This window comes from Necator americanus, chromosome II (assembly GCF_031761385.1).
Source record: "Necator americanus strain Aroian chromosome II, whole genome shotgun sequence".
NCBI classification, from domain to species: Eukaryota; Metazoa; Nematoda; class Chromadorea; order Rhabditida; family Ancylostomatidae; genus Necator; species Necator americanus.
This window is the reverse complement of record NC_087372.1, coordinates 12,685,148-12,711,821: the sequence shown is the minus strand read 5'-3', so window position 1 is coordinate 12,711,821 and position 26,674 is coordinate 12,685,148. Positions and strand designations below refer to the sequence as shown.

The following is a 26,674-nucleotide window of genomic DNA, read 5'->3' as shown; positions in this document are numbered from 1 at the left end:
TTACATAGGACATCCAGCGAAAAACCAGCAGTGAATGAGCATCATGTGAAGCATAACAGCATAACCGGCCATGATGTATCGAAAATACGGGAATAATGCACGTTGTGGGCGGCGTCGTATCGCACTGAGACGACGTGACAGAAGCGTCACAAGAGAAGGAAAGGGCGTAGAAGCAGATATGAAGTGTGAAGACTAAATTTGAGTCATGAAATACTTCATAAAATGGCTCAAAGAGTTTAGTATAATCCATCACATTACTACTATGCTGATTTTTCAGAAGACTGAATGCACAAACACACCTCAGTAGATTCTGAATGCTGCGACGAACGCAGTAGTTCAGCGTTCAACCCTCTATGACTGTCGCCAACAACCCGTTCAAATTCCTCTAGCTAAATCCAGTAATATCATAGCCGTTTCTTTATGACTTTCTTTATGACTTCCCATGATAAACGCACTGTCACAAACAATAAACTCTTTAAGAAAGGTTTCTGTAAAAAAAAATACCTCTGCAATCCTCCTCTCTGCCCGCTGCAATTCTGTGCGAAGCTTTAGAAGTTCAGTGTTTTCCTGTCCATCCTGAATAATGCAGTAAACAACGGAATTCCATACTGTGTATACTCAGCGAGAAAGGACCTCAAATTCAATTTGAACTGCAACATGTTCTGTTGGTGTTGAATTGGATACTCCGTTCGATAATGGTACATCAGGTGAACACTCGGCAGCCTCACGTTCGCGCAAAAGAGCAGCGATCTGCGACTCTAGTTCGACGATTCTAGGAGAAAAAGGAGAAGTGAAAAAAGAGAATATTGAACTACTTGAGACACGCATAACACACCGTAAAGTAGTGTCCATTTTTGCTTCACCGACTTGTCGCAGACGGTTGGTCCTCTCGTCCAGTTGACCATTAAGAGCAGCTAATTGAGCAAGGAGCGCATCTTTTTCGGCAACAACCTGATCGACATAGGATTGCAGAGTAGTCAGTTTCTGATACAATGCAGTCCTCTCAGAATTACCCTTAATAACAAACAAATTGGTCACCTTTAACAGATTTTTTAGAATAAAAAACTTTCTCTGCAAATGAAACTCAAATCAGACAATGCAAATCACCTGCTCAAGCGCAGCTTCGAGCCGGTGCACTTCTCCAATGGCGCGTGTGAGGCTTTCTATTTCTTGCGCAGCAAGTTCAAATCGCTCGCGCCATGACTCCATCTGATTCATGGACAACATTAGGACAACAGCCATAAATGTTATATTATTTTTTTCATGCCACTGCCAATCTTTGCGAACAAACACAAACGATGAAATCTAAATCTCTATTGAGGTCAAAACGACATGAAACACTGTGCAGTTGCGTAAGCGGTTCCGCCCAAAGCGTTGCGGTGGTGCGTAGCGATTGGAATCGAGGGAGGACCACAGTTACCAAAGTTCATTGCTTCAGTTCGCGATGGTCCCACCTGCACCACGTTACCAAAGCATAGTACTTCATGTCGTTTTGACTCTACTATACTTCCCAACCTTCTACTAATCAAACACACAGTCGTGTGGATCAAAACATATGAAATGTGTGTACACTGAATGCTTAGTTATTTAACCTTATTTCTTGTCATCATGCAAAAAGTTATATAGACCAGAATAGAAGACTTACGAAAAACTCGCGAGGGTTTTGGATTTTCGAAGCAATTCAGAACTGAGAACCCAAGTCAAAAAACAAATGTTAAAAAATGATTCTTTTGATAGGGAGGCATAAAAGTGATTCTACCTAATTGCGCAGGAATACGGAATCACCCTCTTCCCCACAATCTAAGACCCCGCCTGGAACCCGTACCACCCCAGATTCGTGGGGTGATGCATTTAGGTTTCTCAATGTGTTCAGACTAATTTTTAGTTCCCTAGAATTTGTAATTTCGAATAAACTAACGCTCTAGTCATTGTCATGGGTTCTTTTCACGTAGTAGATAAAAATGTAAAGTTCGAACTCTGTATGCTAGGTTCACCTTTCTTGCAGAATCATCGCGCTGACGGAATGCCTCTTCAGCTTTGTCATTCAGCACACGTAAACGTTGTTCACTGGCTTCCAGATCCCCGAGCACCTGAAAATGGAAAGATATGTTCGGGAACAACTGAATGCTCCGATAATTGCCAAAGTAGTTTCAGTAACAGAACTAAAAGGTAGTGCTGGGCACTTCTTTGCAAACTCTTTTCTTTAAAGAACGTTGTTCACACAGAAACCTGTTCCATTTTTTCATCATGTTCGCCTTTCAATTGTGCAATGCTTCGTTCCAGAGTTAGTACGCGAGCTGCTGCCTCTTTTCCTTCTCCCGCCATTAGGATAGTTTGTTCTCGTTCAAACATTGCATGCTCCAGTTGTTCCACCAGTCTGCGAACAGTCAGTAATTGTTGTGTGGAATGAGGTAGCCTTTTCTTCTTTAATTGGCGCGGATACTCGGAAGGACACTATACAAACTCTCATACCCCATTTTTCTGACAAATTTGTCATGTTCTAGTAATCTGTGTGCGAAAACAACTTACAACAACTGAAGACTTAAAGCAGTCCCGCAAAGCGGTTTGCTGCAGTAGTAAATACTCACATACCGTGATGGCCTTTTTTTAATGTTAAACTAGGGACATATAAATACATAAGAACGAAGCAGAAATATATATGTAGTCATTGAATGTAGTATGTTTGAAAGGTGTAGCAAACAAACAAGAGATATAGCCGGGTCAAGATTGCCTGAAGCTAGGTGAAATTGCGTAAGCTTCTCCGCTCGAAGCGGTGAAGTGAAGCTGGCGGTAGAGATCAAGGTATACCATCGGAGGCTTCACCTGTACTGCAGCGATGAGTGGCACCAGCGATGGTCCCCCTTTGACCCCAACCACTATGTTGCACCGCGCCACTTACGCAAATACACCGAACTTCGGTCCGTTTTGAACCTACTGTAATAGTTGTTCCTGTGGACAAACAACGGGAAGGGTGACATCAGAAATGGTAGTGTTAAGAATAAGGTGAATACGAACAAACCCTATAACATTTGTTACCTCTGGTTTTCATTCCTTGTTGCCATTGCGAGTGCTTCGCTGTGTTCAAGGGATTGACGAACAGCACCCAGTTCGGACTGTAACAGAAATAGAGAGAATAGTCTGCCACCGGGAAAATTTAATTGCCAGAAATTGAACCATTTTCCAATGTAAGATATCTAAAAATAACAAGGAGACATATCATATGTCTCGCATCTAATTCTTAATCCACTTGGCGCCAAGATGATACACTATTAACTATTGTTATGTAATTCCTGAGGTGCGGTCGCTCTCAAGAGATAGCATTCTAGCATAAGCAGCTACACAAGTTATTTTCATGCTGTAGATATAGTCGAGTCCAAACAACATGAAGCACGAATAGTTGTGTAAACCGCTGCGCTCGAAGCGGTAGAGACAGAGGTGAGACTTTTGCAAAATGCAGAGATGGGTGGCGGTAGCAAGAATCTTTACACGATTCCAACCGCAACGCTCCACCGCGCCGCTTCGAGCCAAGCCGCTTACGTAACCTTCCGTGCTTTATGCCGTTTACCCGACTATATGTACATATTCTACATTTATCGTCTAAAGATTGAGATAAAGCGTGTTTGTTCTATATGACTATCTGTTTCAATGACATGAAAAATGAAAATCCCAGGTAGAACTCAACGTTCAGCTGGTTCAACAGACTCCTCAATATGGAACAAATTTACAAGTCGTGTTTGTTAGTTTCCGACGCAAAAATCGGTTGTAATCAACAGCTGATCGATGTGTTTTAATCTAAAGAAATATAGTCTGGTCAAAACGACATGAGTCACGAGTGTAGTTGCGGTGCATTTGCGTACGCGCACGAAACGGCGCGGTGGAAGCAGCAGTTGGAACCGAGATGGGACCGTCGCAAACTGCAGCGATAGGTGGTGCAAGCAAGGATTCCACAAACTCCTAACTCCTAACTGCTACACCCTACCGCACCATTGAGTGAAGCTGCGTACGCAATTATACGTGCTTCATGTCGTTTTGACAGTCACTCAGTGCATATTTCTTGAGATTGAAATATAAAACAAAAGTTTTGTATATCAATTACAAACTTAGGGATTTTAAACTACTTCAAATATCTAGAACGAATACATACTCTTGTAGATTCCAGTTGTTCATGAGCAAAGAAAAGTTCCTTCTCCAAGCGAATGTTGTCATCCCTCAAATGAATGATCGTCTCCTCAGACCTCTAAAAATAACACATTGAAAAAATTCGGAATAAATTGGCTACTGAAAAACCAAGTTAATCAAGTTTCATTGACGCACCTTGCGCTCAACAGATGACTGGAGATGCTGAACATTCACTTTCTTGTTGTGCTCGGCCACTTCAATTTGAAGAGCTGCACATTCTGCTTCACATCTAAGTTACGAAAAGGAAGACTATCACAAACATTATTTAGCTGAAGAAGAGAACTTCCTGACAACAACTACCTGGCAAGAGATGTGTTACGATCAGCCAATGTTATTGTAAGGCCTTCGATTTGTTCACTTAGCGTGTCCGAATTAACTTTTGCGATAAGAAGTTCCTCTTCAAGTAATTGAATTTTGCCCTTTAGCGAAACTACTTCATTTTCTTTCGACCGTAAAACAACGCTGAGGTCATCCACCTTCTGCGTAACATCTTTCAACTCCAACAGATCGGCCTCTAAGCTAGTACAGCGTTCTCGGGCACTTTGACAGTCAAATTCAACCGCCGCTAGACGTTCATATAGATCTTTGTTGGCTTGGTCAAGACTTGCGTTCCTCTGAAGCAAATCATCTCTTTCAGATGTTACTGCTGCTAATTCGTTATCTCTTCTGACACACAGCTCTTCGTTTTCGTGAAAAACTGACAATTCTTGTGTCAACACATCATTTCTAGCTTCTAAGTCTGATACTTTTTTCTCTAAGGATTCTACATCCTCACACAGCTTAGCACTCTTCTCAACAAGCTGATCCTGAAATGCTTCCTTGACTAGCTGCTCCTCTCCTATAGCTCGTAACTCCCGCGATAGGCTTTCTTCTGATTTTCGGACGGCATCCAACTTAGACTCGAGTTTCAGCCTTTCTTCCTCGATCTCTTCACAACGTCGAAGTGCAGTGGATAATTCATCAGCAGTAATGTCTAGCTGTTGCTTAGTTCTTTTCAGCTCTTCTGAAAGCAAATCTCTTTCCCGTATCGACAGGTCAGAGTTGAACTTCATATCGTCAGCACACGTTTGAGGAACAGTCAGCTGCTTCTCGATTTCTTCTATCGGCGCATTTCTAGAAGTCGCTTCAAGTCGAGCAGTCAATGCGTCAACAATAGTATTTGACTTCGCTAATTGCTCCTTAAAATACACCATATAGAAAACTGCAAACTCCTCTCATGATACAGTTGTATACTACCTCCAGCTCCTCAACCTTTAATCTAGAATGCGTTTGAGCAGCTGAAGCGGTTTCGGGATCATTCGCTACTTGTTCAAAGATTCTTTCTAAAGTAAATGAAAGAATCGGTTGTACCTCTGCATTTTAGTGAGCTAAAAAAAGAAGATACGTAGCATTAAAAAGCATTAAACAAGAAGGTTATATTGTTTTGTCAATGCAGCCGTCCAGGCAAACGGGTGCAATCCAAGCTCTTACAAGTTCACTGAATTTACATGTTCAATTGAGCTCATTCAGGATGTTCATGAGGTTTAGTCTTTTTTCCTCTTAAGCAACTCGAATTTCATTTCTACTATGCTTCAGTGAAGTTGTGGACATCTCTCCTCGTGGAATGCATTGAATTCTGAGAACTAATCTGCTACAAATCCAAATCCTGTTCACAAACATCACCTATATTATTGTGTCCACGTTCCACGCAAACACTCTCAAGAACAAATAAGTAAAAAATAAAAGTTAGGAAACCTAAATGAATGGAAATGTAGTACAAACAAAAGGGAAAAAGGGGCATACCGAGTTTAGCTTTCAGATAATGGTTTTCGTCAACCTGATTTGCAAAAGCGGAACGGGTGGCCTCGAGGTCTTCCTCTGTGGATTTGACAGTTTCTATGAGGTCATTGACCGTCACCATTAGAAGTTTGTTCTGAAAGAAGAAAATTGCAGAGTATTTGTGCAACACGATGGCGACAATGCGAATTTTTCAGTAACGTTCAATAAAGTCGCGCTGGACTTCTCCGATTACTTGAAACAATAAATGGAATTATCCATTCTTTTTGAGGAAAAAAAATCTATTCCCTTGTATGATTTTACCAAGATTTTACAGAGGAATGAAGAATATGTTAATTCTGCACAGAAAGTTGTATGTTAATGTGCGACCCATCTGTGGGTTGCTTTGTTTTTAATAGCCAATCACCAACGAACTAATGGATCACAAAATTGTCATGGTGTTAAAATCGCTTAATCGCTCACCTGATCGTTGACGGTGCTGAGCTCTTTTGACTTTGAGAGAAGAGTGGATTGCAAATCATCAATCTTCTTTTTGGCTTTTTCCACAGTCGAGTTATATTCAACATTGATAGTTTCTAGTGCCGTGTTTAGTACGTCCACTGAACGGTGATGCTCCGCTTTTACCTTGTGTAGCTCCTCTTTTAAAAGTCGGCACTGTTGCGCCAGCTCTCCGCACATTTCTCGCTTCTCTGACTGGTCGATTTCGAGGAAATTGACAGTGTGTCCATAGTCTTCTATCTTTTCTAGAAGCTCCTCTTTCTCCATGCCAAACTTAACTTTTTCGTTTTCAAGTTGTTTAGCAAGCTCTTCAATTTCCAGCTTCTTTTTCCATTCGTTTTCTTGTAATTCACCGAATTTCTGCTCAAAATCTCTAATCTTTTCAAGCAAGCAAGTATTGTGTTCGCTTAGCCTGATAAGTTCCTGCTGCTTAAGTTCCATTACACCGGCAGCATTATTTGCTTCCAGTTCATAGCAGTTTATTCGTTCTACCAGTTCGTCTCTATTCTTAGTCAACTTATCGTTATCATTCTGTGTTGCAGCCAATTCAACGAGAGCATTGTTGTAAGCACTTCGAGCGTTTTCAAGCTCACCAACAATATCATCATATTTTTCGTTCAACTGAAAGTATTTCTGCTGTAGTACTTCAATATCTTCGTTGTCTGAATCTGCTATAGTTCTCAGACTTGCTAACTTTTCTTCGTATTCTCTCCTTTCAGAGCGGAGCAATTCTTCTAGATTTTCCTTAGCCTGCAGAAGTTCAGTGATAGGGTTTTCACCTACTACACTGACACTAGTTTCTACTGCTACAACTGCGGAATCAGCAACAGTTTCCCGGGGTGAAAAGTCAACATCAGCAACTCCTGACTTCTCGCACACATTGTCACAGTGTGAGTTGTGATTCTCTTGAATTTCTTGCTGATTTCCAGCCGTTGAATCACAGGAATGCCCAGAATTCTCGCTGAAGGATCTCGATAGGTGTTCTGATGTTTCTTCTAAGGAATTCAAATGACATTTGGCTTCTTCGATCACTCGATCACGATCTAAGAGTTTTTCGTTGAGATCGGATATTTCATCTTTTAGTGACGATATAAGAAGGAGAGATTCGCTATGACTTCTGCGAACTTTTTCCAGTTCAGATGATGTTGCGCCGAATTTCACTAACAGCTCTTCTAAGTCTTTTTTAAGAACTGATTTCTCCTCGCAGTTCATGTGATCTTCGGAAGATTCAGAGTCCTGAAAATATGAACGTAAATAACTTCTTTATGGTAGAAGGATATGAAATAAACAAAATAAACAATATAAACTGCTGGAAACTTCTCTTTTCTACACTGCTCACCGTTCAGTGTTCAATAAGCTTGAAAAAATAAAATAAAAACAAACACACCAAGCCCTGTTCCCATAAACATAACGAAATTTACTCGGAATGAAATTATGTTTAAAACATACTAATAGAATAGTGATAATCTGTGGCCAAGAAACTCTAACCTGGCTCTCAATAGCATTTGTTCTAAGGGTCTCCTTGAGTTGCCTATTCTCCTTCTGCAATTTGTCCAACTTCTTATTGTACTCTGATATCAATCGTGAAGAATGCTAAATTCCATAATGAGCATCCACAAAATACATGAATTATGAGGAAGACTACTGTGAAAAAATTACCTCTCTCATTTGTGATATCTGCTTTAGCAAATATGCTGAGTCACGTTCACTTTCGTCTGTGTTTCCGTCCTCCTACAATTCACAACAAGAGAAATTAAACGAAGAGTGGCATTTGAATAATTCGTTCCAGCTGAATTTCACTACGTTCCTAATGCTATCACTCTAAAATTTAAAAGTCATTTAAAAGCAAAAATTCTAGAGGTTAGAGTCTCTCCAGTACTTGCCAGGGCCTGCGAAGTATAGTCGGGTCTGGAAATGGCTGAACTGGCGGTTGCGACCTACTCTGGCTACAGAGATCAGTGGGACTAACGAGGGTCCCATCTTGATCACAACCACTAGTTTCATCGCGCTAATTAGAGCACAGCCGACTTCCACCTACTACTGGAAAGACCTCAACCTCGGAAATACAAGCGAACTCCCTGCCAACAAAACGTCGAAAGAGGAACAAAAAAGGCAAATTTGTAGCCTCAACTGTTAAAAGTCATGAGAAACATTGTGTGCAAAGGATGTAAAAGAAATGGAGTTCTTTCAAATAATGTTAAAAACTACCCGAAGTTAGATATTACAGGATTGACGCATTGTAGGCAACGAAATATGAAATTTAGAAGATTAAAATAGCTCTAAAGAAGTTCCAGACTGTGTATGTCAAGTGTCCAAGTATCCATTATTCAAGTGGATGGGGTGCGGGACAAGAGGTACCCGTGAAAACCGGCTGACCGCTCCTGTCCTCCCTTCGGCACCGCGCGCCTCCGCGTAATTACGGCTGCTGCTTCACCAGCTAGACATTCTCCACGACCGCCTGAGATCAGCTACACCCCGCCTCCCTATTGCTCTCGAATCAACGCCGCGCGCGACGTTCGCGCCGCGGCGAAGCGGTGGATAGTGCGAATTTTGAAGGGGGGAGTGAAGAACGAATTGCCGAGGCGAATTTTGATATACGGATATAGTAAACTAAGCGCATATTATTGGGGATAAAGGAGAAGAATAAGTGAAAATTATTTCAAAAAGATGCTCAAGGGAAAAGAATAACACGCATATATTTTCAAACATCTCATAATTTAACACATTTCATGCCCTAAGTTTTCTATATAAACTAGCAGTGCATAAGTATGTGTTTGTCACGATGCCATTCAACGAATTCGTGTTCAACTTTCAACTGCGGCAGTTATAATAACAGCAACTTTATGCGCTTATTACTTTGTATACATTCTTTAAACTCCTTTCTACATTTTCCCTTTTCAAAATTTTACATAGATATAATGTTTATGTAGAACAAGTATTGAAATATGCCAATATTTGACATATTTCAATACTTGCTTGTACGTCTTGTATAGTTTTATATAATAGAACTTTGTATGGCTCTTCAAACTTCTTTCAACAGCGTTTTATCGCTCCATTTCTATCTATTCTCTGCATAAAATCAATATGACAGGTTAGGTGTATTAATGGCGAACAGAGGCCTTTGTATCTTCGAGATATACCTTTAGGTACAGTGTATGTCTGCGAGACATTATTCGCGCCTCGTTAATCGTTGGATGCCAGTTTTACCCAGCTAGATAAACAAAAAGAAATCATTAGAGAAGAAAAAGTAAAAAAAGATAGCATAACACTGATCAGTGAGACATTTTTTGAAACATATCTCGCATTCCCAGAAATAGATGAGTGTTTTCCACCTTACAAGTCGAGACAAGATAATTTCATTTCCACTCGCATTTCTAAATGGCATATCACTTATACAAACCTATTTCATTCTTTCCTTCTTTTATACTAATTTACAAGCACACTTTATGTAGACCTTCAAACAACATCTAATACCAGGTACTTTCCTTTCCGTTCGACTTTAAAAGCGCATCATAAGAGCTGTAAGCGCGGCGGAAAAAAATCGTCGTAAGAGTGGTAGACGCGGCGAAATGGGTGGGGAGGGTGGCGTGGGCGGGGCGTCTTGAAGACGTAGCACAAGAGGAGCAACCAGGCTACTGTAGCGATCATGACGGTATCAGGAGACGCGCGGTGCGATTAACGACGCTCATTAGCCTCCTGGATACGCGGCGGCACATCATACGGGTACCTCTTGACCGTTCCCCAAGTGGATGGTATGCATAGAAAACTACAAGACAACCAAATGTAACTATATTTTATTAACAAAAAAGGACAGAACAAAAAAAAAGCCAATAAGTGGCAAATTGGAAAGGCACTCCACAAATTCAACATTGTAAGAAACCGTGTAGCAGGAACACATTGTTAAGTTTACTCTGATTGGAGTTCTGTGGATTTTTTGCTCTGAAAATCCATATTTCAGCAATAATAAAGAATACTATGACGAATCCTTACTCATTCAAAAGCACGCAAAAAACTACAATCTCGACTTGTAGGAGTGATAACGCTGTGATGTACAGTTTGGCCGAGTCAAAAGGACCTGACTTGTGGTGCAACTGCGTATGCAGTTGTGTTTGATATGACGCGATGGAACCATCGCCCATTTCCATAGCCTTATTGGATGTTACGAGGGTTCCACTGAATGTGCTACCGCTTGAGTGTGATATGTGAATGCCATAATTTAGTTCATTTTGACTCACTGTATGCAGACGAGCGGCTTCTACTGGAGACTGTATGTGGATATATGGTAGGGTAGCAGCTTTTTTGAGTGCCAAAGATGAGCTAGCAATGATATCACCGCTCAACACTCAAGACTAATGCATACCACTCTAATTATCGCTTCCCATATCGTATAATTACTAGTGTGGCCTTCCGTTACATTAAACAGAGATCAGATAAGCAAACGTCATAAAAGTTTAGGGAGATCTCATTGTGATAGGTGCTATTCAGAACTTCACCATAGTAGGGTCAAAACGACACGAAGCACGGCACAGTTGCTTAAAGGCATCACCCCACGAATCTGAGGTGGTGATTTTCAGATTTCAGGTGGAGTATTCGTATACAGGATGGGAAACTACGGAGAGGGGGGTGATTACGTCCATTTCTTCCTAACTGCCGTAAAAAAAAACGGCCCGGAAGATACGGCTTCATTCGTTTTGGCGCACCATTTTGTACAAGAGGTTCGATTGGAGCGCGCCAGTCTTGTGCGGCGCCGCATCTTCCGGGCTGTTTTTTACGGCAATTAGCAAGAAATGAACGGAATCACCTTTCTCTCCGTAGTCTCCCATCCCATATACGAATACTCCACCTGAAATCTGCACCACCTCAAATTCGTGGGGTGATGCCTTTAATGCCTCGATTTCAACCGCCATCTCTGGCGGTTGAAATCTGCGTGCGACCACCGCGAAATGCAAAGATGAGGGGTACCACTATGGGTCCCTCCCCGATTCTAACAACTGTGCTCCGTCACGTTGTTTTGAGCAGCCGCACCGTGCTTCATTTCGTTGTGAAACTACTATAATACACTATGAACTATGCTGAACATGATTAAGATTTAGTGAGAGATATGACTAATATCATTAGCATCCTAGGACAAAGTGAAAATCCAGAGCTTTGAAAAGCGGCAGCAAAACTGAGGGATATCGCCTCTTTTTCTTTCTCCAAAATTAATGACATTAGAGAGTTATTGAGAATCTACACAAGCACACAAAACTGCTAGACACGTAGTGTACGATTTTCTTTTCTTTCGTTTTTCCTCTATTTTTTTCTATTTTTTCCTCTATTATCCCCTACTACTTACTACTAAGCTTTCTACTGCTAAGAAAATTTTCTTAAGATCTGAGTAGACTTTCAGTTAATATAAATCTGAATGTTCAACAAACAACAAGGAAACGAGAAAATATATACTATTTCTGGACCTATTATTATCCCCTATTACCTATGGACCTATTACTATTATTATCCCCTACTACTTACTACTAAACTTTCTACTGCTAAGAATATTTTCTTAAAATCTGAGTAGACTTTCAGTAAATATAAATCTGAATGTTCTACAAACGGCAAGGAAACGAGGAAATATATACTATTTCTGGACCTGTAAGCTCGTGTAGAATAAGTAAAGAGAGATGATGAAGGGACTTCTACCTTCTCGTTGAATAGATGTGTTATTTAAAACCTAGGCTCAAAATCTAGAAACCAGGAAGGGAAGATGTAAGTCGCTGTGATTCAGTAAGCAGCAGTAAGCAACGCCACCTGAGGATGTAATTAGGAACAGTGATAAAACGCTAATATGCGAACATCTTAGCTTTTGTGAGACTGTGAGATGCAAGGACACGAACGTTCTTCTCGAGATTGTGATGGAGGAACTATAGAAAGCAAATGTAACAGAAGAGGAAATAAGAACATTCTAAGCGGAGGCTGGAGTAAATAATAAAGAGACGATGAACAACCTATAAAAAACCGAGCACTATGCTCAACTGATCGCTTTGAAAAAGGCTGCCACCAAACAAACCGAACCCTTTGGTTCTTTGTACGTCGCGTCAAGTACAGTCGCTGCAGGACGCACTGTGGGGGCCTCATGCGTTACGTCTTGAGTAATGGCGTGTGGGGGCATCGTGCTTCTCTCAATATGTCAACTACAGAACGATCAATCAGTGGCGCTGAGACAATCATAAAACGACTCTGCTACTGGTACAACTACGAAACAGTCCCAATCATGCAAATTTGAAGGAAAATTACCAAAAAAAAAAACAAAAAGAAGAAAGCCTTGATGAATATGCTGGAGCTCAATAGATTAATCGTCCCGTCAATCGACGGGAAAGAGACTAGGTAAGAGGCATGGCTATTAGTGCAAGTCCGAAGCTCTAGTAGGGTCAAAACAACGTAAAGCACAGTGCAGTTGTGTAAGCGGTTGCGCTCGAAGCGAATCGATGGAGAACGCGGTTGGAGTCCAGGTGGGACCATCGCGAAGGGTACCGAAGAATGGTGTTAGCAAGGGTTCTGCCTCGATCCTAACCGCTACGCTCTACCGCACCGATGCAAGCGCAGCCGCTTACGCAACTGAACCGTGCTTCATGTTGTTTTGACCTAACTGTAAACAACTGGAACCGTGTAACGGTCGACACATTGATTCCACCACCATTCAGGTGCGACTCGCTGAGCCCCTGGATATTAACGAGTGAATTAGAACGAACCTGCACAGTGTCTCCAGCATCAACAATGATATTTTCTGTAGACTTTTTTCGTGCCGATGGCTTCTTCCTTGCCATGTTACCGAGATCTCCACGACTACTCGGATCAAGAGCGTCTGAATTAAACCAGCATAAAAATGAAAGACTGCCAGCAGCGACCGGCTAAGGGTATCGGCTTAGGAGAAATAAAACCAGCAAAACGTCATTCCAACAAACAATACGAACTTGACACGTTTGGACATGTACTACGTGAATACGCGTCAGCACTTGTGATCGAATATTGGAAGCTTCGAGACATTTCTCCTAGTTTTCTCTCTGAACGCAGTATTTTCTATTGCTTGTGTTCATCTCAACTGTTCAGTCCTCCTGACACGGCGAAAGCTCAAAGCATTCAAAAATCGTTGGTTTAGCGCCGCTAATTCGTTCTTACAAAAAAAAAAAGACATGAGAAGTTAGATTGCCATCTGCGACACTTTGATGTGGCTGTAGCTGGTTTGTGCGTCAATGTTCATTAAGTATCTAGATGATATAAGTTGTTGTATTACGGTTACTCACCTATGACTTCTTGAACGGTAGTGTAATGGACTTCCTGAGCTTCTAGAAAACGTTCGATACTCTCCACAAACGCGTTAATGGTTTCTCCGTATTCTTGACTTCCTGTCGGAAATGCCTGGGAATAATATCAATTGAAATAAAATTTGCTTCGAACTGCGAGTCGCACAATATTGGCAACGTAAATGCCACTGGAATTAGGTTCCTTATCCTGTATATAGTCGGAGCCAAATGTGTTCAACGAGCTTTCAACTACCAACCGCATACGTCTTCGTTTGGGAGCAGAGGGAAGAAGATGTTTGGGGTGAGTAAAGAAAAAGCTCACATTGCGCTAGAAGGTTCGCTCTCACTCGGTTAAAGGCAGCACATCAGGAAATCTACGATGTTGGGGTCTTGCTCACTCTTTGTGTTCGAATTCACCGCTATACACTCCTTGAAGCTCTTTTTTTGTTCTTGATAGTTCTTGCATTACTTTCCCTGTAGATATTGGATGGATATTACTATGTAGTCTTACCAAAATCCCTTAGGGCGCTGTGGCCTTGCGAATAGGAGTCAGGGCTACGGTAACTCCGCAATTTTGCACACAAAATTGGCTACTGCGAAACGGTGATAGCCAAACTTCGACTGAGGGTTCCTTTTGTAAGTTTGCCTGATACTGATATTTTTATTTGCCTTCAGCTTTCAGGAGATGAGCAGGGAGGTGGCGCCAAATCAGCCCTGACCTTTCCTGGGGCAGATAGCCTCTTTTCGCTGTGGTCTTGTAATTTCTTCTGCTCCTATGGGATTTTTTGTTTTTTCAGATTAGGTTCCTGCTCTTCTTCGTGTAACTGTTATGGATTAACATTTCCAGTGTATATTGTATTCATTGTAAATTCCATTCCCAGAATCCAACAGAGCATAACCCTTTTCAGACACGATGAGGTGGAAAAAATGGGACAGAAATTCAATTCATATAGTCTGTTCCAAATGAAGGTGCAGTTGCGTGAGCGGAGAAAAGGGCGGTTGCAATCGAATTGTTGAATCGACTTGGGACCATCGCGAACTGCAGCGATGAGTGGTGGAGCAAGGGCTCCTCTCGAACCTAACTCACTGCTTCGAGGCCAGCCGCTTACCCAGCTGCACCGTGCTTCATTTCGTTCGGATCCGACTTTTTAAATTCTGAATTTTTTTGGATTCAGAATTTGTGAGTTCTTTGCGAAGATACTGTGGCAGCAGCGGGAACTACTAAACTGGCAAAAAAGTTTTTTTTTTTTCAGAATCACGACTTTGAAAGATGTTAATATGCGCAACTACACCAGAAAATGAGGCAGAAATCGACCTTTTTGAAATAAAATCTTAGAGATGATGTAGGAGCAGAATAATATAAGACTAGTGGGAAAGGGCTTTAGTAATATTATACGAAGAAAAGAATTTAAAAAAAAATACTGTCGAGAACAAGAACAAAAGAGCTCCGAAGGGCCTTCGTGCTCTGTGCCCGTACGCGAGCGCCCGCTTTCATCGGAAGCGTGACGGATTACTCCGTTGCAAAACGTTGTATGCCGACTTGTAACCGTGGTGCAATGCATCCACCCTCTGACACTCATTGAGGTATGACACGCACTTAAGTCAAAGTGACCTGATTTCTGATGCAGTATTGTGAACGTTTACGTTCGACGTCTGCGTAACGCGATCTTCAAACAAACGAGTTCTTAAGGTAACAACCAAGCATTGTAGTGGGCTGCATTGTTACGCTACAGGCACCGGCGAGCCGTTGAGAATCGTGTCCGCTTTAGCCATTTTGCATAATAAGGACAGATCATGTTGACCCGAGCGTATCAGCCTTGAGACTATAACCGAAGACTATGATTCCTGCACTGTGGGCAGGTGTCTCCATTTTGTTCCATTGGTTGTCTCATCGCGACCACAGCCTCGCAGCTCTTTAGAAGATGACTTTTTAGAAGGCTGGATTACTTTGAAGCCACAAGTAATGATCATAGTGCAGCTAGAAAGAAAAGACACTATGGCGAAGACTAAGTGCAGATACGTTGATCAAGGTGATAATCACCATCATGACTCTCCTACGTATGAAAAGACATTCATTTCAAAATTTTAATGCGAAGAATGAGTTTATAGTAGAGTCAAAACGACATAAAGCACGTACGCAATTGCGTAGACTATGATCAATTGCGTACGTGCTCTATGTCGTTTTGACCCTACTATAAACGGTGCGGTGGACCCTACTATAAACGGTGCAGCTAGGAGCGTAGTGGAATCCTTGCTGACACCACCCATCGCTGCGAGTTTGCGACGGTCCCATCTCAGTTCCAACTGCCGCCTCCACCGCGCCGTTTCGAGAGCGTACGCAAATGCACCGCAACTACACTCGTGATTCATCTCGTTTTGACCCGACTATAGGTCTCCAAAAGTGCATCACGGCGCTGCGTCTTCATCTTGTCGTTCATTAATCCACGTATTTCTAGCTTCGAATCCTCTCAAAGATGTTGTAAGAATTAAAGTATTAGTAAGGATCTATGTTTTTGTGGTTTATAGCGGATAAGAAAAGCTATGGTTGATGCTCACAGTAACTGATCGTTTGTACAGCACTCTTCAGATAGCCAACTGCCGTAAAAAGCTTTATTTCCTACAAGCCGAATTCGAAATTCGTCTAACATCAATTAAAACTGTGACTTCCTCAATCATATCCAAAGCACTTTTGCCGGTCAAAATATACAACATAAATACCTTGTACCCATTTTTGAAAAACAAGTCTCATATCGACATCACAGCTCGCAAGATAAAACCGATCAATAAAAGCATATAAATAGTCAGTCCTATTAATTGAACTAATAAACTTCCACTGCAACACCATTCCTTATTTTGACTAGTGGTTCTCGCATTATCGTGGACGTACTTCTGATCCAATGCCACTAATGATGGCCGGGACGTCGCCGTATCATGTCTTTTTCTGCTGCCTGAAATAACATTTCACTGAATCAGGCATGTCCGGTCTCTGCGACCATGAAACACATCGAATAGTAAAACCAGATAGTTTGAAGAAGGGAGGCCAGACATGCCTTCATGTGTGAAAAGCCATTTCCATTCAGTTGAAATAAGAGTGCGAATGCCACAACTTTTTTCTTAGTGCGATTAACACAAGAGAATAATGTTCTTTTTCTAGGCTTCCCTTCTTCTCCAGGCAGTAGTGCATGCAGAAACTGTTCAGGCACAGATATAATCATGGCATGTTAAGGTACGTGGTTCTACAAAGTTATCATCGCAAATTGTATCAGGTTTCCAATATACATGCATCTGAGATCCTATGTCTGTAATATACAGTCGGAGAGAATAAGGGATGAATGGAGTTACGTGGTCCTATAGCAGGATTAGAACGACTTAAAACTCAGGAGCGTAAAATAGCGGTTGGAATCGGGATAGAACCCATCACTAGCTTCACTGGGACTGCACCTATGACTGGTACTAGCGAGGATCCCCATCCTCCTCCCAACCGCTATGCGCCGCTTCGAGCGCAGCCGCTTAGACAAATGCACCATCCTTCGTGACGTTTTTACCCTGGTTTGACTCTAGGTTTGAAGACTACAAGACACTTCCTCGAGTAATTTTCCCCTTTTTTTCTAGGTGTCCCATGTAAAGGCCCACAGAAGCGCATTACACAATGATGGGTACGAGTTCACTATCGTTGTAGAATCCGTGACTGAGATGTGAGTGATCAATTTATACTAATCCTAATATATGTGTCATCTCACTTAGAGTGCCGCTAGAGCTCTTACTGCTTTTTTACTGTTAGAAGATCGCGAAAGCTTATTTATCTTCAATTTGTCTTCATGTACTTATTTCTCGAATCAGTTGTGTGGAGTTCATACATTGATTCGCCAAGTGAACTTTGGCAAAAGGGAAAATACAAGGATTAACTATTCGTATCCTGGCAGTGATTTTGGGCCAAGTGCAGTCTACACCAATGCTTATTCACATTCACTGATATGCTTTTTGAAATTGACAACACAGTACAAATTCAATGATTACCTGATGAGAATAATACGCGTGGCTCGAAGAAACAGGTTCGTGACTTCGTCGTGGCTCTTCTGGTATGTCAACTTCCGGAGTGACTGCAGAAGAACGCCGCGACGTTTCGGCAGAGTTGGCCGCCGCTTGGCGTCGAGCTGCCAGTCGAGAGCGGAGTTGTTCGTACGATCGTGAAATGGACATCTTTTCCTGAAGAAAGTCTGTGGTGACAACATGGTGTGGGAACATTTCTTTTCAGATAAGAATATGAGTGAATAGTCTGTCTGCACACTGTTTGAGAAATTTTCATGTATTTCTTATTTCTATGCCACGGCTCTCTGCGAGTTCAGCGATTTTTATTTAATTTTATTTTTGTTTTAATACATGACTACGTAGTTTTGTTAGACAAAGGTTTGCAGTTTACTGCGAGTTAAGTTTTGCGCATGCTTCTAACTGTTTTACGACCCTAACTCTGAAACTGTTTCCTAAATCAGACTGCACGAAAGACCAAGGAGGGATTAACTTCGAGATAATTAGTACTGGACTTAGGCGATGAAGGGATAACCGTATGCTGCTGTAAGGAGCATAGTTTTTGATCTTATGATATGACCTAACCAATTACCGACTCATGATTGGAAACATGACATATGGCTAAATTTTGGGACAAACGAAAAGGTTTGCTAGCTAATTTTGTTGTGGAGAGCTGAATTGGTTGCAGTTGCACACAGACTATTCGTACTTACTCAAGAGGAGTTGTTGAACAGATTGAGTTTCTAAGCAGATGGAAAACAAATGAAAATCGAGTCATCAGAAATGTCGACTCTTCGGAAAAAGAGTACGCTGAACTCGACCGATAAGGATTGTGACAGATATAAAGATGTTGAGTCAATGAATAGCAGAAAGAACGGAAAAGAAGTCCAAGTTATCCGAAATAACGGCACATCGAACCTACCTGAATTGTTACATCTAACCGTTTCTCAGTTTTCTCCAATCGACATCGCAATTCATTTCGTTCGGTAGTGACTGTTTCCAGTTGGCTACTCTAAAAAAATTCATCACATTCTCCGCAAAGATTTTTAAAGTTTCAAAAATGAGTAACACTTACGAGAAGGGCGAATTCTTTCGTGTCAATTGGTAAAGGTGCTGAGGAGCTGAAAATACCATGACGTTTTCGAGAATTTACTACAACCATAGTAATTCATAACTACTTGATTTTCCAATCCTAAGTGTTCAAGATTAGTTTTTACAAAGGAGAAGGTCCACACTGTAAAGGACAAACAATATCGTCGTGATGGATTGTTATCTAGCACCATTTTTCTTGGTTCTACTTGTTTTTTTTTTCAGGAACTTCTAGTTTGATCACTAAAACCCTTGCGCTATAATCGCTCTGAGCTTATGCAATTGCAATTTGGCGGTAGAAGCACATTGGTATAAAAAAAAACACGAGGCAGAAAAGAAATGGGGTGAAGAGAGTTTTAGTAAGAATTCTTTCTACGTCTTGTCAAAATCTTATGCAGATTTTGAATAGAAGACAAAGCATAGAACCAAACGCTATTAAATAAAAAGTTCCGTTCACAAAAACTTGCAGATTCTTTTCGCCTGGAAGCAATACAACAAGAGAATTGCGCCGAAGGAAGATGCGATTCTGCACATACATACTTTACGCACTACGCGCAAAAACGTGATCTCAAAAATCCGCGTTCTTTGCACCATGGGTCTCTTGGAAGGTCAATAGTGTGTCCCAGAAAAAAGTACAGTAGACGCATGCTCGGGCAGCTATCTGTGAGCTGTTGAAAACTGCGCCCTTTTGTACGTATATGACTGCTTACGCCTTTTCGTGGCGTAAACGAAGCCATTTTGAGCGGACAGTACACACCCAAATCGTCCTTCTGGATATGATAGGACAATTCTGTTTATTCCTTGCAGGACTCAAATACATCTCACAAGGAATAACTTACCTTTGTTCACAAATTCTTGATTCGAGCGTTTCACACTCCCTTTCAATGATTCGTACTTTTTCCTCAGCTTCGTGCCACTGCTGTTCTCGTACTTTCTCATTCTTTCGTAGCTGCGCGATTTCTTCTTCAAGAGCTAGTCTCTCTTTTTCTAAGGTGTTAATAACTTGCTGTAGCCTTTCAGACTCTTGTTGATATCTAAACCAAAAGCTGCGTAAAATATTCGGTATGATAAAACTCTTCTAAAAGATTTACCTTTCAGCCTGTGCACCAAATTCATCTACTGAGTCTAGCAGTCGAGCTTCACTGTCTTTAAGGAGATTGTTCTGCACCTCTTTTTCTTCAAGCACCCGTCGCGTTTCGTTTAGCTCTACCTCGAGATGTTCTTTCTGAGTCTGTAGTTCCCGTATTTCATCCAGAGACTGTTGATCTGACCGCTGGAACAAGCTTTACTTACTCCTAATTAAAATGTTGCAGAAGTTGAGCAACAAGTAGAGAAGCATGTTTAAATATGTTGCACAAGCGACCAAAGAGACACCAGCAAGACGGCCAATTTTACTTCCCTTATGGTACAATCAGTAAATTTAGATCTTTTTTCTGCTTTTTTTTTTTTGGTATTTTACAGAGTTTATTGTTGTTTATATGTAATAAAATTCTGACTTTTTCTTCAATATCAGTGAAGCACAACTGGTTACGTGTGATATGCTTGATTGACTATCGCACGGTCAAGTGAGCGCAGGGAGACGCAACAACTGCATAAACACAGGGTTCGTATTCTTAAAGCCATCACCCCACAAATCTGAGATGGTACAGATTTCAGGTGGAGTATTTGTACATGTACAGTAGATTATGGGGAGGAGGGTGATTCCGTCCATTTCTCCCTATTTGCCGTAAAAACGGCACGGAAGATACGGCTTCGGGCGTTCCGGCGCGCTATTTTCTACAATTAGTTCGTTTGAAGCGCGTCAACCGTGTGCACACGCCGCATCTTCTGGGCCGTTTTTTATGCTAATCAGCAAGAAATGGACGGAATCATCCACCTCTCCATAATCTATGATCCTGCATACTAATACTCCACTTGGAATCCGTACCACCTCAGATTCGTGGGATGATGCCTTTAAAGAACCAACGCAAAACACTCTGTACAAGTCCAGAATTCTGGTGGATTAGGGACGGCAGATTGATCAGTTTACTTGTGAAGGCAATTCTTTATGAGTGATAAAATTCACTTTTGTCCCCTCTAATTCATCACTAGTACGGTCCCAGCTAGTTGCGTCTTCAGGAAAACTGATCAATCCTACCCACTAGCGGATAAAGTGCGACATCAAAAATTCCTCCGGATGCTCCCTTTATGATTGTTGGTCAGAAACTTGCGCAAAAGTCAGGACATACCTGGGCAATGTTGGCATTGGACAAAGTTAAAAAACCTAGAAAACTTGGTTTGAAAACTTACTTAAAAACTTAGTCAAAGTTAGAAATCAAGGGAACTAAACTGAGGCTATTATAGATTTCGCAAGATGTCACTGCATTTTTATACCATGCATGGATAGAGGTAGGATCAGTGCGGTTCAACCTCCTACTGAAGTAATTATTAGTCTGTGAAATCCTGACCATTGTGAAGCACGAAAAAACTTAAGAAGTGAACAAATAAAGTAGGTGATCGTTTAGTTCGAACTATGTTCGAGAACGAGCCAGAAGTTTTCCAAAATGGTATGTTCAACGAATTCCACGTATAGGAGATTTAACCGAGATGCTGGTATCTTTTTGGCTATTTTGACACAGCGTTTAATAGGTTTATTGATCTGCCGATTATATTTTACATGCAATACGGTACCAGCTACCCATTTTTCAATTTGTTTCATCCCCACTTTCATGTATCGATCGATGTATGTAGCTGCATCACAGCTGCGGTTGCGAACCTTGCCACCAACCATTGCGGCGAAGCTACAACGATGACCCGCAGACCAATAAACCTAATACAGACACCGTACTCTATGTAGATGTGAATATTTTCATGCAAAGCAAGTTCAAAGATAAGTAGATCCCCAAAGCACAAGTAATCTACCGATGATAAATTGACAGCGCATGATCGAGGCTTGCTCGCTCCATTATTATTCCGTACTTGATCATTCTAAAGTGTGGGTCAAAATTTTTGAAGAAGTACGCAAGAACACATACTGTATCATACATATTGTATCTTTTTCCAGGTAATCGATTAGTGAACTTTTCATGGTTCAGGTACTCATGAGTAGCTCACCTCGGCCTGTTCCTCTCTACGTTCAATCTGCTTCATGACCATCTCCAATTCGGACTTGACCATACCGAGACGTTCCAACAACGAATCCCTTTCCGCTTCAACAGTCTGCAGCTAGCTACATTATTCTCGTAATAGATTTTGTAAATTTACTATTTCGCTCACCAGTAGCGTTGCTTCTGCATCTTCATAACGTCTTTTAGCATCGTTGTATTTCTCAGTAAGTTCAGAACTGTTCGCTTTTTGAAGCTGTAGTTCAGTCTTCAGGTCATCGCACATCATTTTACTAGCCATCAGTTGTTCTTCAAGTCTGATTTTTTCGGTCTCCGCACTAGCAAGTTCATCCTCTACACGACATTTTTCCTCACAGAGTGTTTCCATCTCACATTCGCTTCTGTGGTGTTCTGCTTCTTGGAGTTCTGTTCGTGACGCTATTACTGACTGAAGTTGTTCGACTTGAGTTTCAAGGCGATGAATTTCAGTTTGTTTCGCCTCCAACTTTTCAGCCTCGGTCAAAAGTTTCTCCTGCAGCTCATCAACCTGAATTATAGTCGATGAGGAAAAGAGGAAAGGATAGGTGATCTGCACAAATGAACGAATAAATCGGCAACGTGTACGAAAACGAAAGAAAATACGTAGGTTTTTTTTTCAACCCACTTGTTCGCGTAATGTGCCGGCAACGTCACGTAGATTTTCCGCCAAAGCTTCAGCTTCTTCTCGACGTTGGATCTCTGTCACCAAGTTGCGGTCCTTCTGAACATCTCACTACAAGTAAGGCAGAATACTCGTCGACTTTTTGAGTTTAATATCGGCCGCTAATTCGTTTCTGTTGGATTCCGACAAGGATTAGATTTAATTATACGACGGGGGACGAAATGCTGGGTTATTGAGTTTGGTTAAGAGTTATCATCCCATCCTGTTTTAAACATGATGGATACAGTGAAGCGAGATTTTCTTCCTCGTGGATGCACATGTATGTATGGGAGATAATTCTCCTTAGAAAAGTGATCTTCGTAGCCAAATCCGTGAACCTGGTGAATAGGACTGTTTTCCATTTCAAAATTTCATGAGGAAGCTGACGAACTTAAAGCTGTAAGCTGTTTGAAAAGTATTAATACAGAAAATTTCCCAGCATTTTGATATACTTAATAGTTTAAAAGGAGACGAAGGAATATGAAGAAGGGTACAGACTAAAATACAAGAAAAAGAGATCCAAAAGGACAGTATAATTAAACACGGAAGACTCCCTAGCAAAGTGAACTGACGTACCTGTTCTCCACCTTGCCAATCCTTTCCCCATCCATCTTCAGCTGCGGTCATCTAGGTAGTTATTTTTCAGTTGCTTTTTAATGTGAAAAATTTTTTTAAGTGTTTCCAAATGTTTTTAGGTGGTGAGCAAAAAAAAGAGGCTCGACCGAATGGAAGTGAACCAACCTGCAGGTCACTTTGAAGTCTTTCATTTTCAAGTTTACTATTCTTTTCTCTCAACTCGGCGAGTTCTTTCTCTGCTTCTGCAAGGGCGCTCGATTTTTGATCTACCAGTGACTGTAACTCTGTGACTTTCTGATGGGCCTGAAAGATGTGTGTGGACAATCCGCTCACTAGAGGAATGAAATCTTCAGAAATACTCAAAATACAGTCAATGGGATTTGCTGACCTCATCCCTGCTTCGTTCCAATTCTCTTTTCTCATCATCCGTTTGCGAGGTAGAAGTGGTTGTTTCGTTCCAGTCATCACCCCAGGAGCTTTCTGTATTCTTTTCTAGTTCAGATATTCTATTTTTTAGTCGTTCTTCTTCGTCACTATATGCTTGTACTTGCTTCTTCATCTGAAATCTGGAGCTTAAGATTGCAACGACTTTTTCCATAACAAAAAGGCCTTTTAAATAAAACCACAATATTTTGTCATTCTGTCACTTTTCAACTACTCAGTAGTCAAAATCCTCTATAGTTGGTCCGCAATAGTCAATATGACCTCCTCATCAATATAACTTCCTCAATAGTCAACCTCAATAGTTCTGTTTCGGAAAATCAAAAAGAGTGTGAGGATACCAGAAGAACTTTCACGCACCTCTCGTAACTGTCTTTGGAGTTCGTTAACCTGCTGACTAGCATCTTCTAGTTCTTCTCGACAATTCTCGGCAGTGATTAGATCGTCTTTCAAGGCTTCGATTTTCGATTGTTGCTCTATCAATGTCTTCTTGCACTGACGCTCACTTTCTTCTAATTCCGCAATTTTTGTTTTCAAAATCTCAACTTCTGCTGCTCCATACTGGGTTGGTGGCGAATCTTCCCAACCCCACCCTTGCTCTTTTTGTTGTTTCCTTGTTTCTTCCTTCTCTCTCAAAAGATGTTGTGCACTTTGTAGCTCTGCACGAACGCTGGCGAGCTCATTCATGATCTTTTCCATTTCGTGCATATGGGTTGTCTTTTCTAGTTCAGTTGCAGCAACACGTTCATTCGATGCGGATTCCAGTAGTTCAGTTAGTTTCTTTTGTTGGTGTAGTTCTTTTCTAGTTTGTTCTAGTTCACTCCTGACATGTGTCAATTCAATTCCTACCAACTCATAGCTGGGAGCTTCCCCCTTCTGATTCTGTAGTTCTTCCAATTCTTTACGGCAGCTAGCAAGTTCTGCTTTCGCATCGTCCAGTTGTTTCAGTAGTTCGCCGACATTCGCGGATGGTGTCTGATCTTCCCATCCCCATTGTCCTTCACTACTTCCACTCTGATTAGCATTTCCAATCTGTTCCAGCTCTTTCGTGAGCGCGTTTTTGTCCGTCTCCAGAGATTGAACCTTCTTCTTCTCATCCATCAGCTCTTCTTCTATTTCTTGTAATCTTTCCTCTCCTTCGAGAAGCTGATCTTCAAGGCACATTATTCGCTCGTTAAGCAGTTTCTCCACAGCTTCCAGTCTTGTGACCTGCAATATCTTCTCATAATAAGTGGAAAGAAATCAAGGAAATCTATAGGAGTCGCGATTTTTCAGTGAATTAAGTTATGGAAACGGTAGAGGGAAGAAGTTAGTTTCCAGTACTTGCCTCATCGCGTAATTCCACAGATTCTTTTATACTCTCTTCTAAACTTGAAGATGGTATCACCTTAGATGGCTGCGCTTCCATCGTTGTTCCTTCCTAAATTTGCTGGTTATGGAGCATAATCACGTTACAGAATTTATTTGCTACAGATCTTAATTTCCTTCTTTAAGAACACAAACTTAGCTAAGACCTCTAAAATTGGATTTGCTGGGGTTTTTCTTTGATTAAAAAAATGTCAAAGCTAATATATACAATAGGTTTCAAAATTGTGTAGAACACCCAGTTTCAAACTAACCCTAGTTCTTAACGAAACGAAAAATGACCTTACCTTTTTAGTTGCTTCTTCGTTCGCTTGATGTGCAGAAGATTGCTGCTCCTGCCGTTCAAAACGAGTTGCATATTCTTCTAATTTTCCTTCTGCCTCACTCAGACGAGACCTAAGCTCCTCCAATTGCTGCCGAAGTGAAGCTTCCGCCGCTTGCGATCGCAATAACTCCGCCTTAAATTCACCGTCTATAGATGTCGATGCATACGACGAATTGAGCTGTGCAAACCTGCAGCTCTTCCACTTGAGGTGTAGGTTGCTCTTCGTCGCGAGATTCCACCTTTTCTTCGTATTCATCAATCTCATTCTGTAGACGCACATTCGTGTGTGCCAGTTCGGCGTTAGCACGGAACAACGAGTCAACGTCCGCTTGGCGAGTCGCCAGTTTCGCAGCTAAAATGGCCAGCTCAATGCGTAGACGCGATGCCGCCAGAGCTGCAATGGCGCCAGCTGAGTCACCGCCGTCTACCGTCACAACTGTACACATCAACTATACTTAAGAAAATTATACCACTGCTTCATGCAACAAGCACACCATGCAATTCACAATAACGAGGACACTAGAGATTGAGCAGAGTTATCCGATGAAAAAAAAACAAGTGGGAACGAAACGGGGGTGCAAGTGAACGCCGTGGAGCACAACGTTAATTATGACAGATTGGACGGCAGTGGTTAGACGACGGTGACTTAACCTGCTGTCCAGCAGCATCAAAACTTGTGAAACAATTCGATACTACATACAAGCGTCGAAGTTCTTGAGCCGACGTATGCTGCTTAATTTTGGAAAGTAATTAGTATTCTTTTGCAAAAGAATTATTAGTGACTATCTAGTCTAATTTTACTAGTTTTATTAATCGTAAGATTGAAACTTGTCAATAAAACATGCGAATACTTGGACAGATTAAAAGAATTGCTGTCTAATAATCTAAGATACTCGCTTCTATAAATAATGGCGTAAGCTGAAATTCTTCAAATTCATTGAAAGCGAAGTTTTTGGCGTCTCTATGTTCTCTACCGTGCACTCTAAGTCTATGGAATCTCTCGAAAAGATAAGCTGAGGTCGGAATCGGCTTCTAAGTATTTTAAGCGAACTTCAGTATAGTTGTATTCTAGTTGTATTCTGTATTCCTATAGAATAAAATTACTTCAATTTCTATGTTGAACTAGTCCGATAGGTAAAGAAAGGAAGAAAATCTCTACGTTCACACAAAAGTAGGGAAATCACGAGAACGACTTTACGCACACAGAACAGAAAGTGCAGAAGAAGGAAACAACTTGAAACCTGAGCCCCAACCGAAACGTTACGACACTACATATTTAGCATCAAAGACGCAAACACTTGAAAGTAAGCGGTGGGCAAATAGTTCGTAAGTGGTA

The 26,674-nt window shown here is 41.3% G+C and overlaps 2 protein-coding genes across 4 annotated transcripts in view; both read right to left on the bottom strand.

Moving 5' to 3' along the window:
* On the bottom strand, window positions 1-16,381 carry RB195_017658 (uncharacterized protein; the record flags this gene model as incomplete). 2 transcript variants are annotated; one of them, XM_064184748.1, is made up of 21 exons in its annotated part: window positions 1-192; window positions 300-389; window positions 505-576; window positions 634-772; window positions 836-1,014; window positions 1,108-1,209; window positions 1,995-2,090; window positions 2,230-2,377; window positions 3,037-3,113; window positions 4,145-4,237; window positions 4,315-4,408; window positions 4,480-5,357; window positions 5,416-5,501; window positions 5,962-6,091; window positions 6,418-7,689; window positions 7,942-8,046; window positions 8,113-8,184; window positions 13,182-13,294; window positions 13,734-13,848; window positions 15,346-15,400; window positions 16,290-16,381. In XM_064184748.1, 21 exons carry the CDS (start codon window positions 16,379-16,381, stop codon window positions 1-3), a joined length of 4,200 nt encoding a protein of 1,399 aa, XP_064040629.1. The 2 variants fall into 2 exon arrangements, with proteins under 2 accessions (XP_064040629.1, XP_064040630.1); XM_064184749.1 differs by lacking the exons at window positions 15,346-15,400; window positions 16,290-16,381 and adding an exon at window positions 13,900-13,995.
* Window positions 16,382-16,636: 255 nt separating this feature from the next.
* RB195_017657 (uncharacterized protein) overlaps window positions 16,637-26,674 on the bottom strand; it is a gene marked incomplete at both ends in the record, with an annotated part of 43,018 nt that continues 32,980 nt past the window's right edge. The window contains 16 exons of one of the 2 annotated variants that reach the window (XM_064184746.1): window positions 16,637-16,681; window positions 17,751-17,939; window positions 18,682-18,771; window positions 18,835-18,880; window positions 19,688-19,882; window positions 19,940-20,121; window positions 21,942-22,046; window positions 22,104-22,478; window positions 22,596-22,691; window positions 23,208-23,258; window positions 23,373-23,510; window positions 23,596-23,766; window positions 24,009-24,857; window positions 24,976-25,068; window positions 25,301-25,471; window positions 25,527-25,732. In XM_064184746.1, coding sequence (XP_064040627.1) covers window positions 16,637-16,681; window positions 17,751-17,939; window positions 18,682-18,771; window positions 18,835-18,880; window positions 19,688-19,882; window positions 19,940-20,121; window positions 21,942-22,046; window positions 22,104-22,478; window positions 22,596-22,691; window positions 23,208-23,258; window positions 23,373-23,510; window positions 23,596-23,766; window positions 24,009-24,857; window positions 24,976-25,068; window positions 25,301-25,471; window positions 25,527-25,732 — 3,002 coding nt within the window. The remainder of the gene's footprint in view (window positions 16,682-17,750; window positions 17,940-18,681; window positions 18,772-18,834; window positions 18,881-19,687; window positions 19,883-19,939; window positions 20,122-21,941; window positions 22,047-22,103; window positions 22,479-22,595; window positions 22,692-23,207; window positions 23,259-23,372; window positions 23,511-23,595; window positions 23,767-24,008; window positions 24,858-24,975; window positions 25,069-25,300; window positions 25,472-25,526; window positions 25,733-26,674) is intronic. The other variant, XM_064184747.1, reaches the window with a different exon arrangement.